At 32.4% G+C, this 26477-nt stretch overlaps 1 protein-coding gene across 1 annotated transcript in view; it reads right to left on the bottom strand.

Annotated features, from left to right (window-relative positions):
• Positions 1 to 26477, bottom strand: part of Ptprq (protein tyrosine phosphatase receptor type Q) — a 217497-nt gene that overhangs the window by 178652 nt on the left and 12368 nt on the right. Inside the window, exons 4-11 of the mRNA XM_033763494.1 lie at positions 18318 to 18481; positions 17402 to 17513; positions 16546 to 16772; positions 14101 to 14170; positions 10965 to 11164; positions 9624 to 9873; positions 4165 to 4293; positions 786 to 932 (exon numbers count right to left, since the gene is read on the bottom strand). Coding sequence (XP_033619385.1) covers positions 786 to 932; positions 4165 to 4293; positions 9624 to 9873; positions 10965 to 11164; positions 14101 to 14170; positions 16546 to 16772; positions 17402 to 17513; positions 18318 to 18481 — 1299 coding nt within the window. The remainder of the gene's footprint in view (positions 1 to 785; positions 933 to 4164; positions 4294 to 9623; positions 9874 to 10964; positions 11165 to 14100; positions 14171 to 16545; positions 16773 to 17401; positions 17514 to 18317; positions 18482 to 26477) is intronic.

The following is a 26477-nucleotide window of genomic DNA, read 5'->3' as shown; positions in this document are numbered from 1 at the left end:
ATTTATTTATATTTTTATGTTATTTATGTTATTTAACAATTAACGTATATGTTAATATATATTAATAAATGCCATATACTAATATGTGTTATATATGTTAAATAACAGGAACAAAATGTCTGGAAAATTTTTAAGTGTTAATCTATTGTAAAAAATGATTTCTATCAATAGGTGAAATCTCAAAATAGACATGAACACATATGTAGCTAGTGTGAGCCAGGAAAATATGTTGTGTAACAGCACACTAACATTTCTTAAAATAGTAGTGTTTATCTAAAATCATGATGTTTAATACACATAATAAAATCTCTGCAAAAAAATATTTTTTCATAATTTCAGTAAATCCTGATAAATATTTATTATGCAACCATCAAGAATCTTGTAAACAAATTTCCATAGGTATTGGGAATACAGAGATTCCTCTAAAACTAATTTTGTGAGGTAAAATATTGCACTTTAAACAGTGAAGCTGAATAATATTAAATATGTGTTTAATTTATAAGACTTAGCTGATATTCACTGAATCTCATTAACAGGCTGATACTGCCTATAGTGTTTCCTAACCTTGCTGGATCTTGGATTCCTTTTGTTATGAAGTCTGCTATGCGCTTAATCTTCTGAAAAATGCATGCTAAGAATGAATTAGTAACTTGATAAAGAAGTAATGTAAATTAAGTAAAGAAAAACCAAACTGCTTCTAAAAGTATGTTTCTTAGAATTCAATAAAATTCACAAGCATATAAAAATTTCCTAATAACCCTCTAAAAGTGACTTTTTTTTTTTACCATCTGGAGGAGTGAATACTGAAAGATTTGACTTCGGTCCAATCCCTGAGCTGGTTTCAGCCGCAATGTAGACATTATACATTGTAAATGGTGTTAAGTTAGGGAATACAAACTTAAGATCTTTTGTGCTATTATCCAAAATCCGGCCTGCAAAAGGTAGAAGAGAGTCATGGATATTTTATATCAAGAATGCAAACATTCTCATATTTACATAAAATCAAAGACAGCAACCAAAGAATTAATCTATGCACTAAAAATTGCCATTATAACATTGAAAGTAAATATATTTTAAACATTTGGTTTAGTTGATTAATATTAATTAGATTGAAATAATGCAAAGCACATGAAAATCTTCCAGTGCTTAAAATTATTTATATTAAATCATAAAGTCTTGTTGAGTTACCCTGTTATTTTTGACATTTTAAAAAGGGAAATATCAAATTTTATCAATATAAAAATAACATTTTTCACTCAAATGCATTCAATTAAATTGCTAAATATTCTCATTGTTTTCTGTAAGAGGCCATACTTAGAAAACATTTCCACTTAGCCTTGGAACAGACTTCCCCAAATAGTCTACTAACAAAATTCTTTAAATTCTCAATTTCTCCTCTGCATATTTCCCTCATCTTCTTACTGTGACTGAAGTCTAGTTCTCCTCAAAGAAAACTGCTTCCATTCCCCAGAAGCAACCACAGACGGTGGCAGACTGTTGTTTCCCCACAGCTCTCGAATGATGGGGTCTGCAGGGTGGGAAGTGTTCTTGCTCTTCATTGTACCAACTCAAGCCATCTTCCTCCAATCACTCTACCTGCCTGCATTATGGAGCCCACTGCTTTAAATTCCACATGACCAATGACATCCACTAGCCCTCTAAGTTACTCACTCATTCTGGATGGCTTAACTCTTGCTTCAAGGCTACCATATTCATTTGTGGTAATTTTAATATCCTGAGATATAACCATTTTATCATTCTGACTCCTCAATCTGCTTATCCACCCTACTTCAGCTACTCTCTCTTAGTCATATACTAGGCATTACAATTATCAATAACTACAATCATCCAGCACATAAATTTCATACAACTGTCACTGACTATGTTTTCCTATTTCTTCTTCGCTTACTCTAGAACCTGAATCAACAATTTTTAAGCCCATAGGAAAGTTCAATCCATTGACCTCACTGACTATTTTTTCTTTTATTTTGTTTGGTCTTTCACCACCTAATATCCACTCTTTATCCAGCTTTAGTGTCACTACCGATTATAATCACTACCTTTCATCGATATTGAATATCCTTGAACTACTTCAAGAGTGTAAAGTATAATGCCACTCTAATTAATATCATTTCATTCAAGATCATATCCTAAATGAAGCATACAAGGCCTGTAGTATCTTATGCAAGTTCCATAATTTAATATTCCAATCATTCTACACTTTGTGAATGATTATTTTACATTTGTTTCTCCCCATTCATACCTCCAATACCTTCTATCCTTTTTTTACTCCCACTAATGGTTATGCTTTACAGTGCATTGAAAAATTAAATCAACTGGAAATGATCTGCTGCCATTTGGGTTCATGTACCTTATGGGTTCTGCATATGTACCCACGTTCTCTGCCTTACAACCTATTACTACAGACAAACTGTATTTTTATCTTGACCCAATCCCTACATTTGAGCAAATGCTCTTACCTTCTACCTACATAAACACTTTTCCAGTAATTCTCATCTTTTGTATATCATTATTGTGAATCTCCATTTCCTTAATTCCAACAAAAAACACTTTACTTATTCTTAATAAAAAGAAAGAAATTGACTAATTATCCCAACCCTACTTCCTATCTCCATTCACAGCTTCACTTTCCAGCAAAAGTCAAAAGAGGCCCTATATCCACTGTTCCAGTGCTCTTCTCCAGTTCTCCCTTATGCCATTCTAATTAGCCAATTGCCCTATATATGCCACAATAATGGTTCATTAATGAGTCCATGTTGCCAAATGGGGCAACTGTTTTTTAAATCATTTTAAATTTTATTGGTACAATTTAGATTTACATAATGATTACATTCATCATAAGGAATTTGTACCTTTATATGTGATATCTTGACTGCTTTTCCCCCATTCCCCTCCCCTCCTTTCAACCCCTCTTCCCCTTCCTTATTCACAAAAGCCTAAATTCCATTATTTCTTTTTTTCTTATTTTTCTTTTTTCTCCTTCCCCTTTTCCCTCACTCTCTAGTTCCCAATTCCTACTGAAAGATTTTTTTCTTATTTTACTTTGTCCATTATATATTTTGGTCCTTACTTATATTTTCAATTTATTATACCAGAGACAATGTGATATTACATATATTGTTCAGTTTATTTCACTTAAGAGTACAGCTTCAAGGTGCATCCACTTAGCTACAAATATCTCAACTTGGGGCAATTGTTAAATATGTCTGACTTGATTCATTTGCCTGCTGCACAGAGAAAAGTGTACCTCAGCCAAATCTGGCAATTCCTATCAAACATAAATTAATATTTGTATATCCATGCCTGTTTCTGTGTATTGGGGGGTGGAGAAGATGATCACTTTGTAAAAATTGTACATATTTCAGAAATTTGGAAGCTTAATTTACTTAGGAATGAGAAATACAGGTTATTCTTATGATTCACACCATAAAATTTTCAAATAGAATTAACTTGGACATTTGTATCTTTTTCAGTTCGTCCAAGTAAAAGATAATATGTGGGTATATTATTTCATTATGTTTGAATTAAACTGCTTACATAGAACCAAAGAATCACAGATTAAGAAAGAATTTGAGAGTTTATTCATCTCCTATAATATAATACTTAAAGTCTTTAAATTATTTCTGGATAATTAGTGGATGCTCAGGTCCTGCTTGCTTACTAAGACAGAGAACGTGTCACTTATAAAGCTACCCATGTTATTATTTTTAATAAACTGTATTTTCAGAGTAGTTTTAGGTTCACAGTAAAATTGAGCAGAAAATACAGAAATTTCCCATATTTTCAGAGAGCTCTGTTCATTGAAAATGAATCCCTTGGCATATGATTTAATATAAACTAGGCCCATCGTTCATGAATATGTCAGTCTTTTTGTTCCAATACTTGAAGGCATATCTCTTCCCTAATCCCAAAGGGGATTGTCTCTAGTTCCTTTGCCTTAGCATGAAATATAAAATATAAATACCATTTTGACATCATTTTACTCCTTTATGATTTTAAATAAAAATTCTAAAGGATCTCACATTATTACTTTTCTATTATTTATTTCAATTATTGTCTTTTAAAAGATTTAAATGTTTTATACTCATAATGCATTTTATAATTCTTTATCTAAAAGGTAAACAAAAACCAATTTAGACTTACCTGATGGCCCATATAATTCAACTTTATAACTAAACTTTCCTGTTACTATACTTGGTGGGTCCCATGAAACTGAAAAGGACTTTCCAGTGACATTGCCTGTTATACAGTTTTGTGGTGGTCCTTCAGGCACTAAAATGATTAGAGACAAAAGAATACATAAAACACATTTAAAACTTATAACCCTGTTAAATATACTAAAAACAAAGTATGGATTTTAAATTAAAGGAAAAATAAAATAAATTGAAGCATTTAAATAAGACATGCTGAATCATCAGATTAATTTTTTATATACAATTATTAAATTTATTCAGTAGCACATATATTTAAACAATGAAATTTCATTTTTACATTCACTGTAAAATATGCATTGTAAATACTAGATTGCTTTGAAGCATTTATCTATACATCTATTTCATTCTACAAAGTCTGGGTATGTAGCTTGATTAAACACCATTGTTCTGGTGGACATATAAGACGAGTCAAGAAAATAGGCCTCAGAATCTATTAGAAATGATCTTTACATTTGCATATCAGCATTTTTTATGACAGGAAATTTATACTCTACAGGGAGAAAATTCACATGTTAACACTGGTAATATAAAAGTAATGACATTTTAAAATGTTCTGGTTATGTACTAACCAACGGTGCATCCGATTCATGAGACAAACACTACTGGATATAAAGGTTCATATAAACATCAACACAATTGTAGAATGAAACCTCAATACCCACTGTCACAAATAAATCTGCTAGACCAAAAAATCAACAAAGAAATACTATAATTGAATGAAACCATCAAATGAATGAGCTTAATAGATATCCACAGGGTATTACATCCAACAACCTACATATTATTCTCAGAAGCACATGGAACTTTCTCCAAAATAAGTTGCATACTAGTCAATAAAGCATACTTAAATAAATTCAAGAGAATCAAAATTATTCCATACATATTACCATATTATAGAACAAGGAACCAATAACTCAGTAAAAAAAGAAACCAGAAATTATGAAAATGCAAGAAAATTATCAGTACACTCTTGAATAGTGAATGGGTCACAGAGGAAAATAATGAAGAAATTAGACAGTTCCTAGAATTTAACAATAATGCCAGCATAACATACCAGAATTTATGGGACACAATGAAAATAATCTTAATAGGACTAATAGGGAAGTTTATAACTGTGAATGCCCACATCAGAAAAACAGAGCAAGCCCAAATAATATGTACTGATGCACCTCAAAGTTCTAGAATAACAAGAAAAATCCAAGTCCAAAGCTAGTACAAGAAAGAAAACTATAAAGATCAGAGCAGAAATCAATGAAGTTGAGAATAAAAAATACAATACAAAGAATCAATGAATAGAATAGCTGGTACTCTGAAAGAATGAACAGACATACCATGAGCCAATCTTATCCAAAAAAGGAGAGAAAAGACCCAAATTGATGCAGTTAGAAATGAAAAGGGCAAAATCACAATGGACTTTGCTGAAATCCAGAAGATTATTTGTAACTATTTTGAGAACCCATATTCTAAAAAAAGAGGAATTCAGAACAAATTGAATAGATTCCTAGATACATATCAACTGCCAAGGGTGAACTAAGACTTTAAAAACCCTGAAAAGTCCAATTTCCAGGAAATTAGATTGAATAGTTAAAGAAAAAAAACTACTAACCAAGAAAATCCCATATCCCAGTGAATTCACTGCTGAATTCTACAAGAATTTTAGGCTAAGATCTAACATCAATACTTCTCAAACTGTTTTGGAAGCCACCATTAATCTAATTCCAAAACCAGAAAAGGACCCAGCCAAAAGAACTACAGGTGAATCTCTTTAATGAACATAGATTCAAAGGTCCTTAACAAGACACTGGCAAACTGCATGCAAAAATCATCAAAAAGATCATATGTTATGACACAGTAGGAGTCATCAATTGTTGAACATACACAAATTATAATGCATCATATAAACAGATGTAAGAAAAAAATTCACACGATCATCTTGATGCCTTTGAAAAAATTCAACATCCATTCATGATTTTTAAAAAAACCTAAATAAGTGTAGAAGGACCTTATCACAATATGATAAAACCATTTATGACAAATCTATTGCCAACATCATATTAAATGAGTATAAACTGAAAGATTTTCCTCTAAAATCAGAAACAATACAAGGATATCAACTATCACCACTCCTGTATAATATAGCACTCAAAACATTAGCCAGAGAAATCAGGCAAGAGAAATAAATAAAAGGAATGTACTATGTAGGAAAAAAAGTCAAATTATCATTATTTGCAGAAGACATGATCCTCTACACAGAAGACCCAAAAGAGTCCAAGAACTAAAAGACCAAAGACTCCTAGAATTAAAAATTAAATTCAACAATGTAAGAGGATACAAAATTAAAACACAAAAATTAATAGTGTTACTCTATACCAATAATGAAATTGCTGAGAAATTATGATGACATTACCATTTAAAATAACATCAAGAAAAATAAAATACTTAGGAATTAACCTAACCAAGGAACTAAAAGACCTTTACAATAAAAACTAAAGTACCCAGAAAAAAGAGATGAAAGAAGGTATCAGAGAATGGCTACATGTCCCCTGATCCTGGACAGGCAGAACCAATATTGTCAAAATGGCCATATTTCCAAAATGGTCATACCTTTAATGCAACTGCAATCAAAATGCCAACAGTGCTCATCACAGAACTATAGAAAACAATCCTAAAATCCATATGGAACCAGAAGAGATCCAGAAAAGCAAAAGCAATTCTGGGTAATGATAGCAAATCAGGAGGCATCAAAATCCCAGATTTCAAGTTATATTACAAAGTTACTGTGATAAAAACAGCATGATACTCGCACAAAAAGAGACTTGTGGATTAATAGAACAGGAACAGAAGATGCAGAAACAATCCCAAGTACAATCAGCTATCCGATACGACACAAAGGTGCCAAAATGATACACTTTAACAATTAATAAATGGTTCTGGGAAATTGCATATCCATAGGCAGAAGATTGAATCTAAAACTGTCTCTCTGTGTATTAAATTAAATCAAAGTGGATCAAAAATCTAAACATTAAAACAAGCTTCTGGGAAGTAAAATAGGTAAAATTCTTGGAGACACAGGCATGGGCAAGGACTTTCTGAACAGAACACCAATTGCACAAGAAATAACATCAACAAGTGAGATCCTATCAAATTTAAAAGATGCTGCGCAGCAAAGGAAACAACAGAATAACAGACAACCTACAAAATAGGAACAAAATTTTGCCAGCTATTCTTCAGATGGAGGACTACTTATCTAGACTATATGAAGAACTCAAAAAAAAAAAATTAGACCCCAGAAATAAAATACCCAAACCAAAAAAAAATGGACAACTTAAATGAACAGATGATTCTCAGAAGTACAAAAACCCAATAAATGCATGAAAAAAATGTTCAGTATCTCTGGACATCAAAGAAAATGGAAATCAAACAATAATGAGATTGTATCTTGCTCCGAAAAAGAATGGGTATCATTAAGAAATCAAATAATAACAAATGCTGGAGAAGCTGTGGGCCTAAAGGAAACTGTTAATTTATGTTTGATAGGAAACCCTTCTACATTTTGGTGGGAATGTAAACTAGTAAAACCATTACAGAAATCAGTATTGAGAGTCCTCAGAAAACTGAAACTAGAAACTGCACTTGACACAGCTATTATTCTTTTAAGTATCTTCCCAAAAAAGTTAAGGAAATCGTATTACATGCATACCCAAGTTTATAGCAGCACAATTCTTAATAACTAGACCTTAGAAGCAGCCTGTAAGTCTATCAACAGATGAATGGCTGAAGAAGATGTTGTATTTACACACTGTGCAGTACTATTAGGGCATAAAGAAGGAGAAACTTTAATCACGTGTAGGAAAATGGATGCACCCTGAGACTATAATATCAAGTGAAATAACAGTCATATAAGATTAAATATCGTATGGTTTCTGTTACATGAGAGACTCAAAATATAAGTAAAGAGCAAAATAAAAGATAGATGATAGAGAGTAAAGAGATAGAACTTTTGCAAGGGGAAGAAGGCCAAGAGACTGAGTGAGGGTGGAGGGAGGGGAAAAGAAGGGAAGAGGAGGGAGGGGGAGGAGGAGTGGGAGGGGGAAGAGGAAGGGGGAAAGAGAGGAGAGGGAAGGGAAGGGAATGAAAAAACTGAGATGTGTGGTGTACACGTACCAATTCTCCATAAGGAATGTGATCACTATGTACCGCAAATATATACTAGCAAAAGATAAAATTGGAACAAATAAAGAAAATGATCTGGTTTTTGTAGGTATATTTCCACCTTTTATTCTTTCTTTTAATTGCAAATAATCCCTAATGTTTTTTCAAAATAAAAGTGTTATTTATAAAATTTCACTGTGTATGATCCTCATGAAAATATATTTTATTCTCTAAAGAGACAGAATAAGGAAAAGGTGTGATTCAAAGATGGTTACTGAACTAAAGAAAAAAATAACTGCAAACATATGTAGTGAAAAATAGTAGCAACTGACAGCTATGTCATTAGGAAAAAAATGCTGTGTTTTCATGAAATTACTCTGCCAATAATTTCTAATATCCTTAAGAATTACCAATCACAACTGAGTACTTGGCACTACAATATGAATATACATAACATATCAAGCATTTCTTATATATATTTATACTTATATATTGATATTATGGTACTACATCGGTGTTCAAATAAACTTTATATATATAAGCTTTATATTAATGTTTTATTTAAATAAATTATTACCACTTATTATTGCATTTGTGTTGTGTATTTAAATATATAAATATCCACAACTAGAAATATGTACTCTCAGAAGTGAGATCTAATTGTAGTAATAAAAATACATAATTGTACTCATTTAATCTCAACACTATAGCCATACAAAGGTATTATTGCTTTGTTTCTTGGATAATGAAACTGCAGTGCAAAAAGAATATAAGGAAGAATATATTTTATTTAGCATCTTTTTATTGATACTGAAATGTTAATCACATGCTAGTCTGCTAATGCAGGTTTTATCTCCACATACGGTAATAACAGTAACATCGGGATAGAGATAATAAAAGATGATTTAGAAAGGAAGATATGATCACAAAAAACTGTAAGAGTCATAGAATGATAATGATCTTAGGTTCATAGTAGCTGAAGAAACCTTTGCTTTCAAATCTTTCAAATGTCAGATGCTTATTTTACTACTATGTCTAATGTAAAAGAGTACTGAAATTTCAAGATGTTACAGGGAGGATGCCTGTTATCTATTATTACACGCACACCCCAAACACACACCCCAAAAACAGTTACTAAAGGGTAAGTATGGTTAACCAAGACATCTACACAGTCAAAATTACAGATTTTTCTACAAGTAATTTAACTATGTTTTTCTAACAAAAAAGAAATCATACCTGATTCCGGTGTTCGGACAATGGTACTATCAATATAACCTGCTTCGGTTGTAACAGCCGAAACTTCAAAAAGATACGTTGTGTAAGGTCTCAAATGTGTCACTACAAAGCTGATAGGCTCTTTCCACACAGAACTGATCTTACTCTGTGCCCATGTGCTGGATGAGTAGGTTGTGCGCAGTGGAGGTGTAACTCTGCCAATCGTTGAAGAAGGGCTGGTGGTACTCCACAAGAAAGACTCAGTGTTCTCCTAGCTCACAGAATACACATCAATGAAAACAGAGATGCTGCACCTCATATTCTACATTGTACTCATTCACCTCTCTGTCTCTCTTTCTCTCTCTGTCTCTCTCTGTCTCTCTGTCTCTCTCTCTCTCGCTATCTCTGTGTGTGTGTGTGTGTGTGTGTAAAATTCTAATAGATCATGTTTATGGAAAAATTTGCTAGATTTTTATTATATCCATTTAATATATGTATCTTATTCTTTATACATAGTATTCCTTATGAGTAGGAATTAAAGGGGGCTTAAAATAAAGGTTAGACTACAGCAAAATCATTAGTAAGATTTTAAAAAACTCATGTTAGCTGTATAAGAGCCAAAGAGTTAAGGTAATTTCAAGCATAGCCCATGTTCTGATACTATTATTTTTAACACAAGTATTCAAGAGATAACACCACTACACGCATGTTAATATACATGTGTGTGCATATGCATGTGGTGTTGGAAGTATATCCTAATCTGAAAAAGATTTTGAGGCTTCTAAAAACTATTTAGAGCAAAAATAATTTTTGTTTGATTATTCTTCGATCAGCAATACCAAATATAGTCATAAAAATGGTTTAGCATCTTATAGTGCTTCTTGAGATTTCCTATTGATGAGTGAGTGACAACAAATTCTTTACCAAAAATAAGCAGAAATACAGCCTACCTCTGCAAATTAACCCTTGACTATTCCCTTCCATAGATCCTCTCCACTGGGCACTTGGTGGTATGTCTTTTCTAGAGTTATATCTTACACTTTGAACCTTGGTGATTTATAGTGGCTTCCATCTGGAGTGTCCCCCACCACACAATCTCTACCTATCCTTCCTCCACAGGTTTTCCAAACATTACTCCTTTCATGAGGTCTTTCTAGAATTCCCTAAAACATTTAAATATTTTATTCTTAATTCTCAAATCCTTCCAATGACATACTTTGAATATAGCTAACTATGTAGACCATGTTACTATGGCCTAAGAGTGCAAGTTAACAAAGTAATAACATTTACACAAAATACACACTATTTAAATGCTGAAAACTTGAAGATATGTTTATCTAAAATTTGTGAGACATTACTTACATTACATTCTGGCAATTTCCCAGTCAAAATGTCCTCTACTCTGATTGAGACATCTTTCACTACTATCCCACTCCTGGCGTGTTTCACACTGATCTTGAAGCCGGTAATTTTGCCATTTGGTTGCTGAGGTAAATGCCAAATCAAGTTTACTGCTGAATAGTTGAAGGCCTCAACTGTGAGATTGACCACTTTCCCTGGAGCTGGAAAATGAAAAGTATTGAAAGTGAGGGTAAACCCATGTTATAAAACTTAAAATGGCATTTATATTCTATTGGGGTGTTAAACTTTCATCGTACATGAAATTAAGTATACAATACTTTAGATAAAATCTATGCCAGTGTGACTTGTAAAGCTCCCTTTAATCGGCCTGAGCCAACAAACAACTGGAATTGAAGCAAATTTATTAACTTCAGGATTATACATGCATTGGTGAGACATTTCACAAAAACATGAAAAAATACTCAGTAGTTATTTGTGAATATGCAATGAAGTCAGGATAAATTTCTTATTTCCTTAAAAATTTTGAAGCCATATAGATTCCTTAGATGTTGAATAAAGTGGGAAAGTGAAACAATTATCCAACAATTTGCACCAGAAAAATACATATCTGGAATGTTATTAATATCTAGTGACTAATATCAAGTAGATAGATACCAACCAGTAGATTGTAATTATTATACTTTGAGCTTTACATACCCTCAAAATCATCTTTCATCATATTTTTATTATATTTTGCTATAATTATCTATAATAACAACCTGAATCCTATTTTAATTGAAATATAAATAAAGTGACAGCTAGAAAGCAGAAAAATATGCCCTTTAATTTTAGGGTAAATGTGTTGCTAGAGTAAATAATATACTGAGCCTCTACTGTAAAGTGAAATAAGTCAGACACATAAAGTTAAATATTTTATGGTTCCTCCTATATGAGAAACCAAAAGTATAAATTAAAGAGTAAAATAAAGGAAAAATTGTATGAAATAGGCAGACCTTTTAGAAACTATAACCTGTATATATCATAATTTATCAGGAGTCAAACCAATATCAGAGTTAAGAGAAAATTTTAAAAAAATATTTTCTGTCATTTATTCCAATAATTTCCCCTAAAATTGAACCTTAATATAAGTAATGTTTTTTTGTTTTATATACTGTACTACATTGCCACTTGATTTTTAAATATATAAATAACCTAAAGTCAACAACTTTAAAATCAGTAGGAGTATACTAGACCTCAAAAATCATTCATTTCTTATTTTAAATAACTCCAGATGCCCACATTAACTCCTTCCAAAAAATGCTTCTCTATGCCAGGGATTTAGCTCAGTGGTGCCACTGTCTGTCTTGCAAGCGCAAGGTTGTGCGTTGGATCACCAGTACCAAAAAAAAAAAAAAAAAAAAAAAAAAAAAAAAAAAATGCTTCTTTAGATGGGGTTCCCAAACAGAAACTGGATCAAAAAAGTATAACATATTTTTTTAAAACTCTGACTATTGTGTCCCTTCTAAATACACAACACCCATATCAAGTTATCCTTTTTGCAGTAGACAACTAGAAGATTTTTAAAGAACACTAATAAATGAACAAAATTATAGAAATTGTTATATAGCAGTAATGACAAATCTGACATATAACTTAATTCACTTTTATTTTATTCCCCTAGAACATAAGCTCCACAGTCAATATTTGTTGTAGATTGGAGATGCCATTATTTATTTAAATGTTTTTCTGTATAACTGAATCTAACCTTTTTGCCATTGTACAAATAAATAAAGGAATTATTAATAAAAGCACCTCCATTCTATAAAAATTTGTTTTGATCACAAAGTTTATGTTCTATTGGGTTTATATCACAATTAAAAAATAAGTAAGTACACTTGAAATATGTCAGGTTGGTACAATGGAATAAAAAGTATTAGAAATACAGATGGACAGGGGAAGTAAGAGTGCTCCATAAGGAATAGTCAGAAAGGATAACACATGAATTCAAATTAACCTGAGGAGAGAATGCTATAGACATTTAGTGTGAGTCTCAGACAGAATGAAATGCAAATACAAAGACCCTAAGACAGCAAATCAGTGCAGAGGAGCGGATGGAAGGAGAGAAGAATGAGAAACAATGAAGTCAGAGAGGGGCAAGACCATGTAGATAGGAGAAACACACAGAGTTTTAAGTGATTTTGTTGTTGTGGTAGTGGTGGTGGTGGTGGTAGTGGTGGTTGTTTTTTTCAGAGAGAGAGGTTGGGTGTTGAGGTTTGAATTAAGAGTTCTTACAACGAACTAAGTCTCTGACCTTTTATTTAATTTAATTTTTATTTTTTATTTATTTTTTAAAATTTTGCCATGTCACTAGGTTGTTCAGGCTAGATTCGAACCTCCAGTCCTTACACCTCAGCCTCCCAGAGTGCTGGGGTTTACATAGCACATGTCATAATGTCCAGGCAGGCTTTTTTTTTTTCAGTGATTTATTCTTAATAAGACATGAAATACGTTGTTAGGAAGAGAAAAGTAGCATTGCCTGGCTTATGTTTCAAAAGATGACATGACACTGTGGGGTAGTATATACTGAGGCAAGCAAATCAGAAATAGGGAAACCAGTCCGGAGTCTTTTGATCATTCAGGCAAGAGATGAAAATGAGTTGGACAGGATGATTAGCTACAAAAGTGAAAGTCTGGATATATTTTATGATAGTTCAGGCAGGCACTGATGATAAATTAGTCATTACTGTGAAAGAAGAGTCAAGGGTGATATCAAGATTCTTCTCAGCCACTAGAAGAACAGAGAAATTGGTTTAGTGATGACTACATGTTATGGACTGACACAAATCACATTCACATAGATTCACTAGAAAACAAAAGAACACACAGAAAGACACTAAAACAGTAATAAAGCTTTGTTATGCATCATTGTGGTTTTACTTTCATATTTTCTCAAAGTTTTCTAAGATCACATATACTTTTATAATCATAAAGAACAATATATTTTGATGAATAAATTATCACAAAAGACTAAAAGTACTTGAGTTGCCATGCTATTGAGGATTTCATGCACTTTAGTGTTAGATTTTGATTACATCCCTATTTAAATGACAGAACTCATGACTAAGTTAATTCAGAATAAATAATTTAGGAAAATTACCACTTTCTGCAGTTTGGAAAAGAAATGGGTCACTATACACGCCAATGCCAGCACTGTTTTCAGCAGCAACCTACAATAGACCAAAAGTATTATATTCAAACTTTTTGCTTCCTAGTTAGACAGATTTTAAAATAATAAAAACTTTCCTGTGTTCATAAGGCAAGGGCCAAAATGCTCTTTCCTCTAATTCTTGCAATGCTCTCAAGACAGAAAGCAAATATGGAGCTATCCACATACTCAGAATAGAAGGTATTATTGTCAATATTTTACAGTTGAGAAAACTGATGGACAGAAGTCCAATAACTTGCCCATAGTCACAAAGGAATAAATAGTAGAATGAGAATTTAATTATTTAACTTTCAGCCACCCATATCCAGGACATTATATCATTTTTATAATGAATATAAAAGACTTTACATATATATGGTATGTGACTTTAGAGTTTACACTCTAATTAGGCAAATAAATAAAACTATTTATAAAAAATAGCCTTAATTAACAATTTAAACTAAATATTTTAAATTGGAAATGTACAAAATGTATTTTTTACTTGAATAATCTAGTCAATAGACTAGAATAAGCAGAGAAAATGTCATAAATCAGAATAATATTCTTAAGCTTTTGCAATATCCCATGACTGGAATTAGCTCAGTTTAAATATAATGCCACCAATTTCCAATGAGTGACTTACGGCAATTTGGCTAACTGTTCAAAGGTGCATTTTTCTTGTCTTTAAATGGAAATAATAACATACCTATGACATAGGATTGTTCTGAGACTAAATCCAACAACACATGTAATACACTCAGCAGGATTTCTCTTATAGTGTTACTGAGACTGAAGATATCAAATGTACCAGGCCAAATACCTTTTGGAATCCTGCAATGGCTAAAGTTTATTTGAATGGAATAAATATCACAACACTAATTTATAAGGTATGAGGTGAAAAAAATAGATGTTTCTTAATACAATTCAAACTCCATAAAAATGGATCTAAGAACTAGTTTAGCCATATTACCTTCCTTTCAGCAATAGTTTCTTATATCACATGAAAATTTAATCTTTATTTATTATCTCCAGTAACATTTTAACAGATAAATTAACCTGAAAATATGCGTGTTCATAAAAAATATACAGTATAATTTTCAGTTGTCAAAAAGTTGCCTCCTGTTTAACCTGAGTTTCTGAATGAAACAGCCATGGTGATTTTGATATTTTGACTTGTTCATAAATTAAAGTTTACTTATTTTATCAGTGGGAGAACCATACTATTACCCTACTTTGGGTAGATGCTTTCCAATAGTGATCGCATTACTTAATTCCACAAATAGCCATCCTTCCAGGAAGGAAAACTTTGTGCCAATATTGTCTCTCATCATTGTCTCCCATCTCAGAAGGGCAACTGTGCACAATCACATAGGAGGCAGCTTTGACCAATTTTCTTCTCTATAGTCAATTATCTTCAAGGCTCAGAGAACATATGGGCCTTATGTTGAAAACAGCAAAAATCCAGACTCTCTCTATGCTTCATTATCCCTTGGAAATGTCATAGATATCCCTTAATTGTAAACATTTTCATTTAGCCTGAAAATATTTAGAGCTGCTCCTTATAAGATCTTTATTCAGTATTCAATAAGATATTGTTAAATCTTTCATATTTAACTTTGTATAGGACTAAAACTTTTAAAAATACAATAATACAGAGTAAAAAATCACTAATTACTTGTTGAATAGAATGGAATTGAATTCGTTTCTTAGCAAAACTGACTCTTCATACATTTTCAAACCATTTTCTAAAACTTTGATAAATAGACATGTATATACAACAGTGTTAGGAGAGAAATAACAAATCTAACTAAATTTAATTTAAAAATGGAATATTTTTGAACCAGGAATATGGCTCAATGGTAGGGTATTTTTTGAGCACATAAAAAGGAACTGAAGGCAATCCATAGAACTGCAAAAAGATTCTTTTTTCACTTACAAAACATAAATTAAATTATTTATTTTCAATAAAAGGCACTAAGCTAAAGTTTTTTAATATGTATGTAAATGCACATATAAATTGAATTAAAAAGAGATTACTACAGCTGGGTGTGGTGGTGCACACCTGCAATCCCAGCACTCGGGAGGCTGAGGCAGGAGGATCACTGTGAGTTCAAGACCAGCCTGGGCTACACAGTGAGTTCCAGGTCAGTCTCAACTACATAGTGAGACCCTGTCTCAAAAAAAACAAGCAAAAAAACAAACAAGCAAAAAAGAGATTACCACAATCTACAAAGTTTTAAAAGCCCAGGTGAATGCTGAGGTCATGATTCAACCTATCATTCTTCAATCATTTTTTACAATCAGCTGTAAGATTTGACTGGGGGGTGGGCTTCAGTTTTAAAACAGATGAAACATTTCAATATCTTAATAATTACTAGCTATTTACAAAATAATTACCTTAATCTCATATGTTGTTCCAGGGTTAAGATTAGTAAGAAGAACTTCTAGACTGTCTGGCTTTGCTCTGACTTGAGTATACACTGTTTGCATCCATGGGCATACTTCCTTATATTTAACAATATATGATATAATCCTTCCATTTGGATTAGGTGGTGTATTCCATGAAAGAAGAATCCCAGCAGATCCAACTCTTTCCCCTGCTAAGAAGACTGGTGGCCCTGGCTCTATGTTTCAAAAATAATTCATTTGTTAAAAGGTCAACTATTACATTTCAACAAAAAAATACATAAATACTTACAAATGTAAGCTTTTGAAGCTCCCCAAAACTAAAGTCAATTTATACACCCTAGAGCTCTACCATAAAAAATAAAAAAATAAATGCTTTGGAGAATACCAAGAGCATTCTTTCATAAGAATGTAAAAAATGGAATGCTACTAAATACTACATGCCAAATGTACTTTTGATGCCAAATTATTTTTAAAAGAAACTTACCTAATGCAAGGCTTACAAATGCCAGAACTAAGAAAACAAGAAAAAGCCTTACAAATGGAATAATCATTCCTGAACAACATAGTAACTTTATTTTCATGGCTCTGTGTTATTTAAGAGTTATCATTAACAATCTCTCTTACACGTTTCACAAACAAGTATAGTTGTTTGAAAGTAAAGAAAGCCAAACAATTAGTAGAAGGCAGGTTCTAAACAAATAACTTTCTTGCCATTTCACTTTAATTATTCTAAACCATTTTCATGTATATAGTGCATATACAGCCAATGCAAGTATTCCACCCAAAAGAGTTATACTAACTCCAAATACTTCATTTAAAAAAGTAATTTAAAACATACACTTACTTGTTACATTTGTTGTCACTGTTCTAACAGGTGAACTAATTTCTGTTTTAGCAGAAATTGAAGAGACAGTTATATCATACCTAGTACCAGGAACATCATTGGAAAAATCAACCTACAATACCAAAAACAAGTAATCACACTAAAATTGTTCCTGAAAAACAAGCTAAAATAATAAATCTGACACTATCAAAAATTTTAATATTTCACTATGAGACCTCACTATGTAAAATATCACAAAAATTCCACAGTAATATAGTTTAAATTTATTATATAACCATTTACCAAATAATTTATACCATCAAATAAAAACTTAACAAAATATACTATGTTATCAAAGCCTAAATCAGTATTTCTATCTCTCCCAGTTCACTGTCACAAGGAACAACAATTTGAGTCTTTTAAAAATCTATAGCCTATTGCTTAGCCTTTCTTTTTAAAAGTGCATAAAATACCTGTGTCTCTGAAGTTCCAATAAAAAGTAAAAGAAAAATGATAAGAAAATCCATCACTATTACATTTTTCAAGCAGTCGAATCACATTGATGGCTCTAGAGAGAAATGTTGCCTGCATTAATGATTTAAAGACAGATCCTCCTGGCAAGTACACAGTTAATGAGCCTGGATTACTCAATAGCTCTGCCCTTTCTTTGTTAAACTATTCATGAACTCTTGGATGGCTGGCTGTAGGCTCAGAGTAGACTTTAAAAAAAAAGCATAGACGTTGCTAAGGTAACAGTCCACCGATGCTGAAACTTAACACTCATCAATTCAACATCGATGTTTTTTACTTCATCTTATGCTTTTAAAAACTCTCTAAGAGGTTGTTTTCATGGTGGATGAGTTTCATAAAGAACTTTCCTACTAGGGCCAAATATAAATACAAGCAGGCTGGCCAAGCACAATAATGAAAACTATACCTGATATTCTCCACCTCCAAGATCTTTGATAGTAACAAAGCCAGTGTTAGGAACAAGATCCACATGATACCCATCCACATGGCCAGTGGGTGGGCTCCAGAACAGAGAAAAGGAATTTGTGGAAATACTAAAGCTTTTCTGTCTCTCTGGTTCTTCCGGCTCTGCTGTTGAAAGAAACAATTTTGAAGTAGTTATTCTCCTAAAATTTCAAAATAAAAATGAAAACCAGAAGTCTAAGGATCACGTTTCAAAAAAATCAAATTTTTAGAAAATAATGAGGCATTTTAATGATCACCAAGTATAAATAAATATAGGTCATATAAATCTTTAACAATACCTATTTTTAAAGTGTAATTATCAGAAACTATATATCAATGCGTAGATCTGTTCCTAGACTACTTTTTTACTCATTAAAAGTTGTTGGTTGACCAGATTATTTTGAAAGTTTATACTCTAATTGAAAATTTGAATCATTTAAAAAAAAAACTATTAACCAATAAATTGGATATTAGGGCCAGGGATTTTGTTCAGTGGTGCTGCACCTGCCTGGCAAGTGCAAAGTTCTGACTTCAATTCCTGGTACTAGACAAAAAACAACAAAAACAAAAAATGAATTAATTGGACACTAATCAAACAAAAATATAATCAAGGAAGAATTATCAAAATCTACCATTTTTTTTAAAATAGTGAATTTCTTGATTAACATTATGTATTTAAGAGAAAATATTAGTTTTCAGTATTGAAAATGAAATATGATAGTCTTAAAATGTTAAGTACCAATTGTCCTATTTCAACCCATTTTTCTACCTTTGCTTTCACTGTTTTCAATGTTTTGTTTATGCTCCTGTGCTCCTTAAGGGAGTTTTCACATAAAGTTCCTCTGATTGGTTGCCAATGAGTCAGGTTTGAACTCTGCCTTATCTTCAGTGCAAATTCCAGACAAACAATATAGGGTGAGAGAGGGAGACTGTCAAGTCATGCGTGTGAAAATATACCTGATACAGACCTAATCTAACAACAAAACAAAGGGGTCTAGAACTAATCATTGAACTATATTTATCACTTTAGAGCTGTACTGCTGGAGGTGATTTGATAAGGTGTACAACAAAAATAAATAAAAACTCTTCCAGTGTATAAAATAGAAAACATAATGGGTAAATTGCTTAGTATTCTTGGAAGGAATATTTTTAAATGGTTTTTCTTTGCCTATTTTGAAAAATTCCTCTCATGCATATAATATACTTGTTTACTGTTCATTTTACCATTTCCAATGACACAAGACATTCTCTTGGTATTACCCTCAGATTGCACATGTAGTTAGTACCACAATTTCCTAATAACTCTTTAGAAATATTGTAAACTGACAGAGAAATGCCCAGTTTATGATGGCTAGAATTCCTTTGTTATGCAAAGCTACTGGTGTTTTTCCCAGATAATTTTGCATATAGAGTGCTGTCTTCCGTATTGTCAAACTGAAAAGACACTTATCCCGTTTATGAGTTCATGTTAAAGTAAATCTACCATGATTTTCCAGTCCAATCAACTCCCAAATACTGATTGCTCCCAAATATTCATTTATATGAAGGCTTATTTTTTCAGAACTCTCAGAAAGTGAGTGTGAAGCCACAGGCAAAAAAATTTTAAAAAACATGAGATTTTGGAAGAAAAAGGAAGTTGTGAGATGTGAAGGACTGTTTACCAGAATGGCTGTGACATGGGTTGTGGTTTCCTAGCCTGTGGCTTACAATTACACACCGAAGGATACTTGGCTAGGAATGAAACATGTCTCACCAAGAAAAGGAAGAATGTATTTGTCTGGAAATTTGCCAATCTGATCGAGAGGAAAGGCCTGGAAGCTACAGGGGAATTAAGTAAAGACCTTTCTAAGTATAGCAGATAGAAGTGCCACGAATGGAAATAATTTGGAATAACTGAGGAAAGCCAGATTGAGTTCAAGAATCGAGTAAGAGAAGGAAAGAATGATGACAACATGGGTCATATTGTAAGTTTACTTCTCAAATTGCAATGAAAGGTGCTGAAGCATTTTAAGCAGAAAGCAATGTGACTTGTTTGTTGTTGCTGTTGTTTTAAAGATTATTTTGGAATATGAACTGAAAAGAGGAAACAATAGCAGTTAAAGGCCAATTAGTAAGATTTGGTAAAAGTAGGAAAGAGGAGGAGGAAAGAGGCATAGGAAAGTGCAATAAATTTTCAAGTCATTTTTACAGAGTGCAGCTTCCCATAAATGAGCATGAAGCCTCAATTACCTGAAGATGTGGACTCCATAAGAAATATGTGACTTGTTCTCTATGGAATTTAATCTCCAAAAAGGTAGGAGAGTTTGGAACAAAAATACTACTTTCAACCTCTTACTAATAATAAATTATATCATAAAGTAGAAGTGTCTAGAGTTTTAAGAGGAATCAATGTTATAACATTCAATTTAATGAGAGCTAGCAAAAGTAATTCTACTCTTAGTTAAATGTTTATTCTAGACTACAAATTCCCAAAAGTTGATCATCAGAACCCAGTATCTTTAAACAGATGCCCTATGCATAATAGCATCCAAAAAATTGAAATACCTAGGAATCAACCTAACAAAAGAAATCAAAGACCTCTACTCTGATAACTACAGTACTCTGAAAAAAGAGATGGAGGAGGATATCAGAAAATGGAAAGATATCCTTTGCTCCTGGGTAGGAAGAATCAACATAGTGAAAATATCTATACTTCCCAAACTGCTACATAGATTCAGTGCAATCCCAATTGAAATCCCAGCAGTATACTTCACAAACCTTGAGAAAACAATCCAAAAAATTCATTTGGAGCCTGAAGGGACCTAGAACAGCAAAAGTAAAGGTAGGGGATACCACAATCCCCAATTTGAAATTATAGTATAAAGTTACTGTGATAAAACAACATGGTACTGGCAAAGAAAAAGACCTGAGGACCAGTTACACAGATTAGAAGATGCAGAAACAACTCCAGATACACTCACTCACTTCATCTTCGACAAAGGAGCCAAATATCCTCACTGGAGGAAAGAGACCCTCTTTAATAAATGGTGCTGGAAAAACTGTGTTTCAACTTGCCAAAGAATAAAACTAGACCTATATCTCTCACCATGCACTAAACGAAAATTGAAATGGATTAAAGATCTAAATATTAAAACAGAAATACTAAACCATCTGGAAGAGAGATTAGGTAGAACTCTTGAAAACACTGGCATAGGAAAAGATTACACAAACAAAACCTTAGTTGCACCTGAACTAGCATAAAGAATCAACAAGTGGGATCTCTTCTGATTAAAAATCTTCTGCACAGCAAGAGAAACCACCAATAGTGTGAAGACACAACCCACCTTGTGGGAAAAAATTTTTACCAGATGTTCCTCAGACAAAGGTCTACAATATAGAATAGATTAAGAACTTAGAAAAATCAGACCTCCCAAATCCAAAGATCTAATCCAAAAATGGGCATATGAAATGAAGACATTTCTCAGACAAAGAAATAGGAACAGCAAATAAATACATGAAAAAATGTTCAACATCACTGGTATTCAAGAGATGCAAATGAAAATTACACTGAGATTCCACCTCAACCTACAAATAATGGCTGCTATCAAGCAATCAACCAATAACAAATGTTGGCGGGGCTGTAGGGAAAAAGGAACCCTTCTCCACTGTTGGTGGGAGTGTAGACTGGTGCAACCACTGTGGAAATCATTATGGAAATACCTCAGAGAACTAGGATGGGAAGTCCCACTTGATACAACTATTCTCCTGCTGGGTATCTTCCCAAAAGAATTTAAATAATCAAACCACAATGATGTATGTGCACCCGTGTTCACAGCAGCGCGATTTGTAATAGCTAGCACTCGGAAATAGCCCGATTTCCCATCAACAGGAGACTGGATAAAGAAAAAAAATTTTTTTTTTTAATAAAATGGAGTACTACTCAACCATAAAGAATAAGAAATTAGAGGCATTTATACTTAAATGGATACACATTAAGGCAATATTCTTAAGTGAAATAAATAGGAAAAACATAAATACAGAATAGTTTCTCTAGTGTGAAAAACTGAAAGTTTAAATAAGGACTAAAAGGTATAATAGATAAAGTGAAATAGGTAGAAAACGGACAAAGAGTAAGGAAAAATGGGAGAGGTAGGGGAAAGGAAAGAAGGGAATGGAATTAATATGAGAAAATGAAAAAAATGGAAATAAAGTCTTTGTAGATAGGGAGGAGGGGGAGCTGAAGGGAGGGCAGGGGGTTGGGGGAAAAAGAGAGAACCAAGATTGATTATGTAAAGGTACAAATTCCCAACAAATGAATGTCATTATATTTCATGCCTCAAATGTACCAACAAAATTAATTAAAAAAACAATAAGAAGCAGATGCCCTGGGTCAGGGATTTAACTCTGTGGTTACACTGCCTGACTTTCAAGCACAAGGTCCCAAGTTCGATCCCCAGTACCAGAAAAAAAAAAAAAAAAAAAAAAAAAAAAAGATGTTCTATGATTGAATCAGTATGCCAAATACAAATAAGTCCTTTTATAAAATGTAACAGCTTTAGAGTCTTAAATATGCTAATGTGTCACTTGATTCCCTAAGGCAGTGCTACCCAATAAAACTATCATGAGAGCTACATAGGTAATTTAGAATTTAATGATATGTTTAAAGTAGATTAATATATCCAAAGCATTATTTCACACATAGTAATATAAAATTACTAATAGGATATTTACACAAAATTTTTCATACAAGGTCTTAAAAGTCTCAAGTACATTTTATACTTATGGTGCATCTGAACTGAACCAGTCACATTCAAGGCTCAACAGTCACATCTTGGACAATGCACATTGGAGCCTCTGAATTCCCCTTGTTATTTCAGTGAATTTATCTAAAGTACACATTAGAATGCTGAGAAATATGATCCCATGGTCAGTGTCTATAAGGAAAACAGTTCAAACAAGTTTAGAAAACACCAGAAACCAAAATTCTGATGAAACTATGGTACATTACTAACCTTCGAGAAAGATATAAGCAAAGATTTAAAATGGAAGTGTGCAGCTACACAGGGAAGTGCAATGCTACATATCCAGAATGACCAGAAAAGAGCCACTCAGACCAATGAAAACAGTACCCAAAATGCTCAAAACTACAATGAACATGTACTGTAAAATAAAATGAAACATTTTTAAATGTTTCATTGTCATTCTTTTACTTATATTCCATATATACCAACATTGTATCTGCTAAGTTGAAAATATCACATTTAAAGTTTTCTTTGCAAGCGCAAGGACCCGAGTTCAATCCCCTGTACCAAAAAAAAATTAAAAAAATAAAGTTTTCTGTGATTAAATCATACATTGGACATCATATATATTCTGTGACTGATATTGAGATATTTAAGCATAAGAAGTGCAAAATTTAAAAAAAACAATTCTTACCAAGTTTATGTTAATCTATGCACTGTGCTAAACACTTCCAAATACTAGTTTGTATAACACTTGCAACAATTCCATAAAATAGATGCACAAGCAACATTTAAAAATGGGGAAATGGGGAATAAAGAATGAGTAAATTCATCAAAGTTTCATGTAAACAGGTGAATGAGTGGCAGGGCCAGAATTTAGACCCGGAAGTAATATCTTAAAGCCTCAATTACTACAATAGCTACATCTACAATTTCCACAAAAACAGTTAACAAATAACAGTATCAAAAATTCTGAATAATTAATTAACATTTCATGAAGATTTAAGCACTTAAAAGGACACTCTACAAGTTTCCTTTCTAGTCTAAGATTATTACTTAAACTTAAAATACTCCATCTAAACATGTCTTATGTGAGGACAATATATATTTATCAAGTCATTTAGCCCACTGGGAACTGTGTTGGACCTATGATTTGCAAAACTACAAGAAAATAAATCTGTGCTGGTGTAAAGCACTAATCTTTGGTAATCTGTACAGCAACAATGGGAAACTAAGAAAGCATATGATAGCCAAGTAACAAATGCCCACTGTGTAAATCATCCTATACCTGTGATCTTTGGATCATCTCTCAAAACCACAGTCTTAGAGATTACTTTAGAATAATTTTTATGGTTTACTGTTACATTCTTTCTCTTTTTGGTATGAGGGATCGAACTCAGGATCTTTCACTTGCGAGGCAGGCTGTGGCACCACTGAGCTAAACCCCTGGCCCCTGGCTTATATCATATGTGTTTCTACACTTGTATTCCTTACTACTTGTTGGGCATCTTCAGACAATGATATTTCATGTATATAGCACAAACTAGAACATCAAGATGAACAAGTTTTTAGGACAATTATCCCCAAACTTTACTTCCACTAACTGGATTTCTAATTTGGTATAAAACTGAGTATAATATTAACTAAATTTATGGAGCACTAACTATGTGCCATTACTCATGCTACATCAGAAATCCTCAGAATTTCATGAGTATTGTTACCTTCTAAAATATTCTATAGATTTTAAGTTTTCAAAATAAAGTTTTCAAAATAAAATATTTCAAAATAAAGTATTGAAATTTTATCTTGAACAATACAATATAAATTTGATTTTTTAAGTATGAAAGGAACTTTCATACTGCAGCAACCCTACTAAATATGCCAGATCTTTTAGCATTACCACTTATGCTATATAGTCTGTTGTTACATATTCCACCAGGACTCCGGTCTGTAACTGTGTGCTCAGTCATCATTCCCCAAATAAGATATTCTTTTGCAAGTGTTCTGCTAAATATATAAATCTTGTAATGAGTGAAGTTGGTCTCAGTTGGATTCCACATTACAATTGCAAAAGAAGTATGCAGTTTTTAAAGTCACATATCCTAGATGGCTCTGTGAAAAAGGTAATTTATAGGTAAATAGAAATTACATATGTGCATGTAAAAATAGAGCAAATATTAATATAATCTAAACATCTGTGTACTGAACTTTGAATTCACTTGTTCATGCTATCCTACATGTTCAACTCTACTTACAGAGAAGCAGGACATTGCGTATGGCACAACATACTCTCTAGATTCCAAAGATCTCTCTTAGATCAGTCATAAATCATTGATAAAGTCATTCCTTTATACTTGTGCCTCTGGAGTGCTGTAGCTATAAATAACCCTACATGATATAATCACGGTTTTATTAGCTACCACCTCAAAGCTGGATGCTAAATGTAGATGGATTAGAACAAGACCTCCAGGTCCAGGAGTTAGAAAATTACAAATGTGGTTCTTCTGGCTCCATCAAAGAATTCAAAATTTCCCATCTCTGCATTTTTAAAACTAATTTTTATCTAATGCTTGAAATAAAAATTGTACACATTTATAGGGTACTGTGATATTTCTATACGTGTATACATTGTAAAATATTTAAATCAAGTTAAACAAGTATCTTTTCAGCATTTCTTTATTGTGAAATATTAAGAATCCTAGGTTTTGAAAATTACACAGCACATTATTGTTACTGTTGGATTTTTAATCTGCTCATTAGTGACAATAATACAAATATTTGCATTATCACTTAATTTCTACTTAGACAGGACCTCGTGAATTTTCCCAACTGTTGACAGCAAATATTATTATCCTACCCCATCCCCAAACATTATAAAACTAACTGACAATGAAATTACAAATCTCAAGGAAAATAAAATATGTTTTCTTCCTTACTTGTAGTCACTTTCATCATTACAGATACACTATAATCTTTGCCTCTGACTATATTCACTTTAAATACATAGTTCATACCAGGAGTCCAATTTTTTACTTTGTCTTTGTTGCCATAAACAATTACATTAAATAGCTTGTCCTTTCTAGATGCCATATAATAGGATACCTACAGAAAGAGAAAAATACATTTGCTACTCATAGTGCAAAAAGGACTAATTTAACACCAGCTCTGTATTATTCATACTTTCATAAATTAGTATAGCAAGGTAGGGGCTATAATCCATCATATCCTAACCAAGCAAATTAAGCCTACTTGAGGCTAGACAGTTTAGTAACATCTACATGGCAATCACAGTGAACTGACACAAAAGACTAAGAGCCTCAAAATGCATTTAATCTCATACATGTATGTACATATTATATATTTATGTTATTATGGGAATATATGCACATACATATTTAATG

Source organism: Fukomys damarensis, unplaced genomic scaffold (assembly GCF_012274545.1).
Source record: "Fukomys damarensis isolate Sample0158 unplaced genomic scaffold, DMR_v1.0_HiC HiC_scaffold_15, whole genome shotgun sequence".
Classification (NCBI taxonomy): Eukaryota; Metazoa; Chordata; class Mammalia; order Rodentia; family Bathyergidae; genus Fukomys; species Fukomys damarensis.
This window is presented reverse-complemented; position numbering and strand designations above follow the sequence as displayed.